The sequence below is a fragment of the Stomoxys calcitrans genome, chromosome 2, assembly GCF_963082655.1.
Source record: "Stomoxys calcitrans chromosome 2, idStoCalc2.1, whole genome shotgun sequence".
In the NCBI taxonomy this organism is placed as follows: domain Eukaryota; kingdom Metazoa; phylum Arthropoda; class Insecta; order Diptera; family Muscidae; genus Stomoxys; species Stomoxys calcitrans.
Window position 1 is genome coordinate 24,757,220 of NC_081553.1, and position 12,142 is coordinate 24,769,361.

The 12,142-nt window shown below is 36.2% G+C and overlaps 1 protein-coding gene across 1 annotated transcript in view; it reads left to right on the top strand.

Annotated features, from left to right (window-relative positions):
• The window catches only part of LOC106088414 (uncharacterized), a 5,941-nt gene extending 5,709 nt beyond the window's left edge, over window positions 1-232 (top strand). Inside the window, exon 3 of the mRNA XM_013253930.2 lies at window positions 1-232. This exon is cut by the window's left edge and continues 315 nt beyond it. Within this exon, the coding sequence (XP_013109384.2) occupies window positions 1-232 (232 nt within the window).
• The last annotated feature ends 11,910 nt before the right edge of the window (window positions 233-12,142 follow it).

Genomic DNA, 12,142 nt, shown 5'->3' on the forward strand with positions numbered 1-12,142 from the left:
CAATAATTGGAATAATTTGTGGGATATAGCCGCAAATAATTTCGCCAATAAATTGATAAGGGAATCCCTCTTGATGTGGACGCAACAAATTCAGGCTCAAGTCACTGAGATCTATGCTCAGTTGGTGTTGCCCACTGTCAATGAGTTGCTGGCTGAAGTAACAATGACAGAGGTGATTGATTATCTGATGGAAACAACAACTGTATGGAATGCTGCCGATTGTACTTTATAAAGAAAAGAAACAATATAGCGAGTTTAATGAGAAATAGAATCATGTTTATCAAATGTTAAGTCATATCTTAAAACTGTAAATTATGTTTCTTTGCTGAAGAACCAAATAAAAAATTGTATTTTCTCGTTTATAGCACATCAAAATAACAAATCTTGTATATCATTTAATCAAAAATCTTAAATTAAACAAGAATTCAAGTCCCCAGATCGGTTTATATGACAGCTATATCAGTTGTCTATAATATCAGCTATATTATGATCCGATTTCAACCATACTTGGCACAGTTGATGGATATCATAACAAAATACTTCGTGCAAATTTCATTCCAATCGGATAAGAATTGCGCACTCTAGAGGCTCAAGAAGTCAAGACCCAAGATCGGTTTATATGACAGCTATATCAGGTTATAGACCGATTTAAACCATACTTGGCACAGTTGTTGGATATCATAACAAAATACTTCGTGCAAAATTTCATTCAAATCGGATCAGAATTGCGCCCTCTAGAGGCTCAAGAAGTCAAGACCCAAGATCGGTTTATATGGCAGCTATATCAAAACATGGACCGATATGGCCCATTTACAATACCAACCGACCTACACTAATAAGAAGTATTTGTGCAAAGTTTCAAGCGACTAGCTTTACTCCTTCGGAAGTTAGCTTGCTTTCGACAGACAGACGGACGGACGGACAGACGGACGGACGGACGGACGGACGAACAGACGGACGGACGGACAGACGGACGGACGGACGGACGGACAGACGGACGGACATGGCCAGATCGACATAAAATGTCGCGACGATCAAGAATATATTTACTTTATGGGGTCTCAGACGAATATTTCGAGTAGTTACGAACAGAATGACGAAATTAGTATACCCCCCATCCTATGGTGGAGGGTATAAAAGAGGACACCATTCCTGCCTTGACTCAACGGATCACTGAACTAAATGAACTAACTAAACGAACTAAATGAACTAACTTTTATAAACTATATTGTCCAACACATAGAGAACATCGAAAATATAATACTTGGTTTTAGGTAAAACCGGTGTTGCCAGATGTAAGCTGGAATTGCCTTTGCATGATTTTTATAACCTCCACCATAGAATGGGGATATACTATTGGGTTGCCCAAAAAGTAATTGCGGATTTTTCATATAGTCGGCGTTGAAAATTTTTTCACAGCTTGTGACTCTGTAATTGCATTCTTTCTTCTGTCAGTTATCAGCTGTTACTTTTAGCTTACTTTAGAAAAAAAGTGTAAAAAAAGTATATTTGATTAAAGTTCATTCTAAGTTTTATTAAAAATGCATTTACTTTCTTTTAAAAAATCCGCAATTACTTTTTGGGCAACCACATATATTCGTCATTCTGTTTGTAACTGCTCGAAATATTCTTCTAAGACCCCATAAAGAATACATATTCTTGATCGTCATAACATTTTAAGTCGATCTACCCATGTCCGTCCGTCAGTCTATCGAAAGCACGCTAACTTTCGAAAGAGTTAAGATAAGCGCTTTTGCACAAATGCTTATTATTAGTGTAGGTCAGTTAGGATTGCAAACGTGCCATATCAGTCCATATTTTGATTACTGCCATATAAACTGATCTTGAATCTTGACTTTTTGAGCCACAAGAGGGCGTAATTCTTATCCGATTTGGCTGAAACTTTGCATGAGGGGTTTTGGTATGATTTCCAAAAACTGTCCTAAGTATAGTTGAAATTGGTTCATAACCTGATATATAACTGCCATATAAACCGATCTTGGATCTTGACTTCTTGAGCCTCTAGAGGGCGCAATTCTTATCCGATTAAGCTGAAATTTTGCATGACGTGTTTTGTTATGACTTGCAAAAACTGTGTCAAGTATGGTTCAAATCGGTTCATAACCTGATATAACTGCCATATAAACCGATCCTGAATCTAGACTTCTTGTGCAGCTAGAGGGCGCAATTCTTATCCGAAAAAGTTGAAATTTTACATGGCATTGTTTGTTATGATTTCCAATAGCTGTGCGAAAACGTGGTTCAAATCGGTCAATAACCTGATTTAGGTGCCGTATAAACCGATCTTGAATCTTGACTTATTTAGCCTCTAGAGGGCTCAATTATTATCTGATTTGGCTAAAATTTTATATAACGGCTTCTCCCATGACCTTCAACATACGTGTCAAATATGGTCTGAATCCGTCTATACCTGATACAACTCCCATATAAAACGTTATGTCTATTTTACTTCTTGAGCCCATAAAGGGCGCAATTCTGATTCGAATTGACTGAAATTTTACACAATGACTTTTACTATGGTCTTCAATATTCAATTCAATTATGGTCTAAATCGGACATAAATTTGTTTATATTATTATACCCAGCACCGTAGGATAGGGGCTATATTCATTTAGTCATTCCCTTTGCAACACATCAAAATATCAATTTCCGACCCTTAAAAGTATATATATTTCGGATTGTCGTAAAATCCTAAGACGATTTAATGATGTCCGTATGTCTGTCCGTCCGTCTGTTGTAATCACTCTACAGGCTTAAAAAATTGAGATAATGAGCTGAAATTTGGCACAGATATGTCTTTGTTCTTGTTAAATTCTTGAACGGGCCAAATCGGACCATTTTTGGATATAGCTGCTATATAGACCGATTTTCCGATAAAGGGTCTAATGCCCATAAAAACTTAATTTTTCATCCGATTTTGCTGAAATTTGAAAAAGTGAGTAGTTTTAGGCCTCCCGACATCTGACCCAAAGATGGTTCAGATCGGACTATATTTAGATATAGCTTCCATATAGACCGACCTGCCGATAAAGGGTCTGAAGCCTATAAAGGCTTTATTTATCGCCCAATTCCGCTGAAATTGGAACAGTGGGTTATTTTAAGCCTCCCGACATCTGATCTAAGTATGGTTCAGATCGGACTATATTTAGATATAGCTGCCATATAGACCGATCTCCCGATAAAGTGTCTGAAGCCCATATGAGCTTTATTTCTTAACCGATTTCGCTGAAATTTGAAACAGTGAATAGTTTTAGGCCTACTAACATCTAAGCCAAATATGGTTCAGATCAGACAATATTTAGATATAGCTGACATATGGACCGATCTGCCGATAAAGGGTCTGAAGCCCATAAACGCTTTAATTATTGCCCAATTTTACTAAAATTTTAAACGGTTGGTTATTTTAAGCCTCCCGACATCTGACCTAAGTATGGTTCAGATCGGACTATATTTAGATATAGCTGCCATATTGACCGATCTCCCGATAAAGGGTCTGAAACCCATAAAAGCTTTATTTTTTAACCGATTTCGCTTAAATTTGAAACAGTTAATAGTTTTAGGCCTACTAACATCTAAGCCAAATATGGTTTGGATCAGACTATATTTAGATATAGCTGCCATATAGACCGATCTCCCGATAAAGGTACTGAAGCCCATAAAAGCTTTAATTATTGCCCAATTTCGCCAAAATTTTAAACAGTTGGTTATTTTAAGCCTCCCGACATCTGATCTTAGTGTGGTTCAGATCGCACTATATTTAGATATAGCTGCCATATTGACCGATCTCCCGAAAAAGGGTCTGAAGCCCATATGAGCTTTATTTTTTAACCGATTTCACTGAAATTTTAAGCAGTCAGTAGTTTTAGGCCTCCTAACGTAGGCGTACTAACATCTAAGCCAAATATGGTTCAGATCGGACTTTATTTAGATATAGCTGCCATATAGACCGATCTCCCGATAAAGGGTCTGAAGCCCATAAAAGTTTTAATTATTGCCCAATTTCCTAAAATTTGAAACAGTTGATTATTTTATGCCTGCCGACATCTGATCTAAGTATGGTTCAGAGCTGCCATATAGACCGATCTTCCAATAAAGGGTCTGAAGCCCATAAAAGCATTATTTTTTATCAAATTTCACTGAAATTTGAAACAGTGAGTAGTTTTAGGCTACCAGCCTTCCGACCCAAATATGGTAAAAATAAGACTGTTGTTAGATATAGCTGTCATATAGACCAATATGCCCGTTAAGGGTCGGAAGCTCATAAAAGCTTTATTTATTCCCCGATTTTGTTGAAATTTGAAATACAAAATTCTACAGTGACTTATATTTATAAGACCACTCAATGTCCGTGCCGAATTTGGACACATAAGTTATCCAATTTCCATCGGATTGTGACGAAAGGGGGTTTACATATTTACACGAGGTGGTGGGTATCCGAAGTTCGGCCCGGCCGAACTTAATGCCTTTTTACTTGTTATCACTCCGATTGTATTGAAGAGAGTAAGAGAGAAAGTGCAACTTGGGTTAGGTTAAGGTGTTAATCCTATGATGCATGCTATTTACTTGATAGAATATCTTCCATTTCCCTTCTACAACATTCTCTGGAACATTACGAGATTTTTCTTGTGCAATTTCAAGCTCAATTCGATTGCTTAAAAAATTCTTATCAATGTTGTGTCATGAGCACACACATTGTTTCATATGTGAAATGCAGCCAATGTTCTACTTTTTGATAACAGGGGGAAAAAAAGGACGTTAAAAAAGCAAAGGCTGCTTCTCACAGGACCAGCTGCCTTTGGTGTCGTTGTTGTTATGCAATCGGCTTAAGAAAGCATTACAAAAGCAGAACTCAACAAAAAGTAGGCAAAGAAGAAAGGTAATGTAACCGGAAACGTAAATCTTCCGGTCGTTTCTTTTTTTAGAAGTGGTCAACATGAAGACAACAAAAAATTGATTTACCACTGGACTCCCACAGTGCTTGAAATGAACATTTCGCCATCAAAAAAAAAAAAAGCAAAAAGGCAACATAAAGGCTTTACGCTGCGCATGGTTCCCATCGAGAAAATTGATGGGGGGTGTCATACCTGTGTATTTTTGGGCTATTGTTCCATAGGTAAGTTCGATTGGCCATATCATTGAACAGCATCATCGGCATGGATAGCATTAATTGCACTTTGATTATAGCAGACCGTTACTCGTCTCCAGGATTCGTATACACATCCATACAAGTAACCATACAAAACCGCAACAGAACCATTACCAGTTATCCGTTCCTTTAAAGTAGGGTGGATCTTAGTTTTTGACAGCAAGGAAAAATCCCCAAAAGCAATTCTTGAGGACAGTTTAATTTTTTAGAGCGAAGGCGAACAAGTAAGTTTCAGGTATCTTTCTCAACCTAAATCATTGGGCCAATGGGTTTGAACGTCGGATGTCGAAAAGCCTAATATAAGTGTCGAATTTCAGCGAAATCGGATTATAAATGCGCCTTTTATGGAACCAAGGCTTTAAATAGAGAGATCGGTCTATATGGCAGCTATATCCAAATCTGAACCGATCTGGGCCAAATTGAAGAGTTATGTCCAAGAGCCCAACACAACCAACAGTCCCAACTTTCGGCGAATTCCGACAATCTCGTAGAGAGATCCGCAATAGTCGATGACGATTTTCATCAATTTTTCGAATTTTTGGAAGTGATCACCAATTAACTTTACTTTTCTTGTACGAGGCTTAGTTAAGGAGATACGGCCATTTTAACTTTTCCTAGGGAAAATTTCAGTTTTTGGCCGATTTTCATAAATTTTTCGAATTTTTGGAATTGATAACGAAATAACCTTAGTTTTGCTGTACGAGGTGTAGTTAAGGAGATATGGCCATTTTAAGTTTTCCTAGGGGAAAAATTCGGTTTTTGGCCGATTTTCATAAATTTTTCGAATTTTTAAAAGTGATCATGAAATAACCTTTTTTTGGCCGATTTTCATACATTTTTACGAATTTTTGGAAGTGATCACGAATTAACCTTACTTTTGCTGTACGAGGCTTAGTTAAGGAGATATGGCCATTTTAAGTTTTCCCAGGGAAAATGTAATTTTTTGGCCGATTTTCATAAATTTTTCGAATTTTTGGAAGTGATCACGAATTAACCTTACTTTTGCTGTACGAGGCTTAGATAAGGAGATATGGCCATTTTAAGTTTTCCAAGGAAAATTTCAGGTTTTGGTCGATTTTCATACATTTTTCGAATTTTTGGAAGTGACCACGAATTAACCTTACTTTTGCTGTACGAGGCTTAGTTAAGGAGATATGGACATTTTAAGTTTTCCTAGGGAAATTTTCAGTTTTTGGCCGGTTTTCATAAACTTTTCGAATTTTTGGAAGTGATCACGAATTAACCTTACTTTTGCTGTACGAGGCTTTGTTAAGGAGATATGGCCATTTTAAGTTTTCCTAGGGAAAATTTCAGTTTTTGGTCGATTTCCAAAATTTTTTCGAAATTTTGGAAGTGATCTCGAATTAACCTTACTTTTGCTGTACGAGTCTTAGTAAAGGAGATATGGCCAGTTTAAGTTTTCCTAGGGAAAATTTCAGTTTTTGGTCGATTTTCTTAAATTTTTCGATCACGAATTAACCTTACTTTTCCTGTACGAGGCTTAGATAAGGAGATATGGCCATTTTAAGTTTTCCAAGGAAAATTTCAGTTTTTGGTCGATTTTCATACATTTTTCGAATTTTTAGAAGTGATCACGAATTGACCTTACTTTTGCTGTACGAGGCTTAGTTAAGGAGATATGGCCAGTTTAAATTTTCCTAGAGAAAATTTCAGTTTTTGGCCGATTTTCTTAAATTTTTCGAATTTTTGGAAGTGATCACGAATTAACCTTACTTTTGCTGTATGAGGCTTAGTTAAGGAGATATGGCCATATTAAGTTTTTGGCCGATTTTCATAAATTTTTCGAATTTTTGGGAGTGATCGCGAATTTTTTTTTTTTTTTTAATGCAGTTTTATTACGACTGAGTTTGCACTCATCTAGTAATTTAATGTTAACAATACATATTCAATACTAGAATAGTTAACCTAGTATATAACATTTTAATGAGAAGTAGTTCAATAACTATACTCTAATTGTGTACAATCAAGGGAGTTTATGTGGCTAAATCTAAGGGTAAAGTTCTTTGAAGTCGCCTTGTGCTGGAATAGTTGCTGACAATATTGTTCAAGTCACTGTTTATATGACTTTGTAGCTTGAGGACATGTTTTTGTGCGTTGATATGAATTTCTTCAGCGATGGTTTTTACTCCCAAGTCCCGATGCAGGTCATTGTTGCGTATGAACCAAGGGGCGTTTACCATAGTACGTAGTATTTTATTTTGGGTCTTCTGTATAATATCCACCTCCTTCTTTGCAGCACAGCCCCACAGCTGTATGCCGTAACACCATATAGGTTTAATTGTTTGATTGTAAATCAGCAGTTTATTTTTAAGTGATATTCTACTATCCACTAATATCCAGTATACTTGACTGAATTTCATTTTAACTTCTTTGTTCTTTATCTTCACATGTTCTTTCCATTTTAGTTTTGTATCTAGGGTCATGCCAAGATATTTTGCCTTATTCACGAAAGGTACCACAGTGCCATTTAGATAAAGTGGAGTTTGAAGTATCTGTTTATTTGTAAACACAATGTGCGTTGATTTACTTTCGTTTAAATGCATTCTCCATTTTTTCATCCAGCTTAAAATACTGGAAAGAATAACTTGGAGCTTGTTTGTGGCTTCTTTTTCAGTGTCCGCAGTGGTGAGGACCGCCGTATCATCAGCAAAGGTTGCAATGGTTGCATCAGGAGATGTTGGAATATCTCTCGTATATAAGAGGTATAGTATTGGGCCTAAGACACTCCCTTGTGGGACACCAGCTCGAATTGGCCTCAGATTTGAGTATTGGGTTTCAATTTTTACTCGAAAGTGGCGATGGGTTAAGTAGGAAGCCAGAATTTGATAATACTCATGTGGTAGATCATTATGTAGTTTGCACAAAAGCCCTTCATGCCAGACCTTATCAAATGCTTGCCCAACATCCAAAAATACTGTTGAACAAACGCGCTTATCTTCAATAGCTTTTTCTGCTACATCTACGATGCGGTGAACCTGTTGAATGGTTGAATGTGCAGTTCGAAATCCAAATTGATGGCTTGGGATGAGACGTCTATTTGTTATTAGTGGTACAAGTCTCTTTAAGAGCAGTTTTTCGAATATTTTCGACATAACAGGTAGCAGAGATATAGGCCGATATGAGGTTATTTGATGGTCTGGTTTGCCAGGTTTCGGGATTATAATAATTTCGGCTACTTTCCATTCTAGTGGAACATACTGCAGTCGGAAACATGCGTTTATAATAAATAATAGATTTTTTAGAGCTGTAGCTGGAAGCTTTTTAAATATCTGTCCTGTTATTAAATCGTAACCAGGCGCTTTTTTAGCACTTATATCTTTTGCTATTACATTCTCCAACTCCCTTAGTGTGGCTGGTTTGATTGTGAGATGGTCCGATTTTTGGGTTTTGCTGGTACCTTCGTTATTAGATCTGTCTTCCAGTGGTTTAAATATATTATAGAAATGATCTGCAAATAATTCAGCTTTTTCATCAGCTTTACGAATCCATGTTCCATCGACGTTTTTGATTGGAGGCATTTTTGGTGAAGCTTGGTTGAATTGCTTCGTTGCTTTCCACAAACTGTAGTTGGTTGCTTTAGTTGAAGACAAGTTTTCTAGGTGCGACGACATAGTTTTATTTTTAGATTCACTTGTTAATTTCTTAAGATCATTAACAAGACGGTTTAAGGCGGCCTTATTTTCTGCCGTCCTTTCTCTTTGCCACTTCTTTCGTGCTTTTCTTTTCTTTGATAATAAAATTCTTATTTCTTTCGGAAACGTAGGCGTATGATATATTTTATTCAAATTTTGGGTAGGAGTACTTTCCCATGCAGAAATTTGAATGGCTTCAATAAATTTCGCTAGCTCTTCATCAATTTGGGCTTCTGTCTTGAGACTGGTATTTAAATGTATTTTCTCCGATAAAGTATATTTGAAAAAGTGCCAGTTTGTTTTTTTGTTTATAAGAAAATTTGGAGGATCCATTTCAATGGCGCTGTCACTTACAGTCAGTATTACAGCAGAATGATCAGATGATGATAACGCTTCTGAGTTTTCAATAAACACATAATTTTTAGGTATATTTTTTATGATGAAAAAATCAATCAAGTCAGGTATAAGATTTCCGTTCGAAGGCCAATACGTTGGTTTGTTTCCCGAATATATCTCGCATTTAAGAGATCTACATGCTTTGTATAGTTCACATCCCTTTGGAGAAGTGAGTCTTGAACCCCAGACTTTATTTTTGGCATTAAAATCGCCACCCATCACGAAATGGTTGTTACATTTTTTCAATGTTTCTATATACTGTTCACTTTTAATATTGTGCCTTGGAGGAGAATATAGTGCGCAAATTTTGAAATAGTTGTTGTGTTTAAGTTGAACCGATACGCACGCTATTTGAAACATGACGTCCTCAATCTTTTGCTCCTCTTGATGTTTGATATTTTCTTTTATTATGACCGAAGCTCCTCCCCTGGGTTTTAAGGAAGGATGAAAGGCGTTATAGATCTTATAACCTTTGATAGTTGCAAACGAGTTTTTAATTAAATGGCTCTCTGATATGAGTAGTATATCAATTTTTTCATCATATAGAAAACATTCAATTTCATTTAATCGGCGCAATAAACCATTGCAATTCCATGTAGCGATTCGTAGCATAGCCATTATTGTGGATTAGAATTAATTGAATTAACGACTATAGCGTTTAATTTATCAATCAATTTTTCACTCAGCTTAGCTTGGAAATCTAAGCGTTGATTAATTTTTTCCATGTTTTTCAATATTACACCCAGTATTGTTGGGGTTTCTTCATAAGAAGCATTCAAATTTTTGGCGTCTAATACACCAGAGTAGCTCTTTGTTTGAGAGATTTGGCGACTTGTAGCTTGCACTGACTGCTGCAATGTTTGTTGGTTGGATGTTTGAATTTGTAATTGTATCGGATTTTGGAGTACTTGCTGGTTTGCTCCGTTATTTGAGACGAGAGGTTCCACATTATGTTTATTTGTATGGATATCTTTGACGGATCGAGATTTATTTCTGAGTTTTTGAAGCTCTTTTGCAACTTCACAACCTCTATAACTGGCAGGATGATTACCTTTGCAGTTAATGCATTTAGGAACTATAGATTTTGGCATTTCGCAATTTTCTGTGTCATGTTTTCCTGCACATTTTACACATCTTGCTTCCCTCTGGCAATAGCTTTTGGTGTGATTGAAGCCTTGACAGCGTTTACACTGGGGTATTAGTTTTGTTTGAGGTCTTACTGCTTCAATTTTAACTTTTATTTTAAGGATATTTGTTATTTTAAAGATTTCATCTATATTGTCGTCTTTATGGAAAGTTACTCGGAAAATAGGAAGATTTCTGTATCGATAGGAACTGCTATTTTCTACTCGTTCTTTCTTTAAAAGGTTGACGGCATCTAAAGGTTTAAAGCCCTTTTCTTGAAGATCTTGCATTATATCTTCCTTTGTACAAGTGTGGTGGAGACCACGTATAATGACCTTATTTGGCCTTTCGTTTTTATTTTCGTATGTGAACCATTCAGTTTTCATTGTGTTCAATGTTTGTGACAAGTTTCTGTAATCAGTAGGTGAATTCGTGTTAATCTTCCATACATTATTGTTCAAAGCTGTGATTGTGAAATCATGTACTTGAGCAGATTTAATTAATTTCTTAATCTCTTCAAAACTTGTAATGCCAACAATATTTATAGGGGGCGGTTTATCTGCCCTACCATCTTTTGTTTCGGATCTCTCGATATTATTTTCTTTTTCTATTTGTGTTTGCTGTGATTCGCTGGTGTTATCTTTTTTAGTTTTGGATTTGTTCCTCTTACTTCTTTGAACAATCCAGTTTGTCTCTCTTTCCAATTCTTCTTCATCAGTTACATACTGATGAACTAAACCACGTTCGACTATAGATTCGTCTTGGGCTTGGTTTTGTGGTCTATCAGTATATTGGACAGTATTTACCATATCATTAGCGTCCATGAATTGACTATCTTTTTTATTTAAAAGTTGTTCTTTTAGAACTATATTCTCTTGCTTTATATTTTGCAATTCAGCAAGTATGCAATCAATAGTGTGCTGCATTTCATGTATTTGCTGCTTTAGCATGATATTCTCATTTTGAATTATTTGGATTCGGTTTCCTCTAAAAGGAGTCCCCCCGCCTGGGGGCGGGTTATTTAAATCCATTTAAATTTTCAAATATAAAGACCGTTAATAACAGGGTGACAAGATGATGTAAATAACAAGTAGTAGTGAACACCACCACAATTACTGTACCCAATAAATCTGGCAACACCGTTCCACATCACAACGTGTGACGAGATCAGCTGCTGTTTGTTTTGTTTTCTGATCACAAAGGACAGATATAGTTTATTTTGAGTTGTTTTTAAGATAAATTTGTGTAAATTTGTCTATTATAACACTTTATTTTTAAAGTTTTTGGCAAAAATATCGCCTTTTAAGCTCGCCGGGCACAATCCGGACGTTCACAGAATGCCGAATGCACACCACCACGAACGGGCGAATATTTTGGAAATAGTTCCTGAGGCTTTGGTAAGTCCTTTTTATGCATAAACTTGTACACACACGGAGCGGTTTGATATCACGTCCACTTAGTACAATGCACATTAAACTTACTTTTGCTGTACGAGGCTTAACTAACGAGATATGGCCATTTTAAGTTTTCTTACGGAAAATTTCAGTTTGTGACCGATTTTCATAAATTTTTCGAGTTTTTGGAAGTGATCACAAATTAACATAACTTTTGCTGTACGAGGCTTAGTTAAGGAGATATGGCCATTTTAAGTTTTCCTAGGGAAAATTTCAGGTTTTGGTGGATTTTCATAATTTTTCGAATTTTTGGAAGTGATTACGAATTAACATAACTTTTGCTGTACGAGACTTAGTTAAGGAGATATGGCCATTTTAAGTTTTCCTAGGGAACACTTAAATTTTTG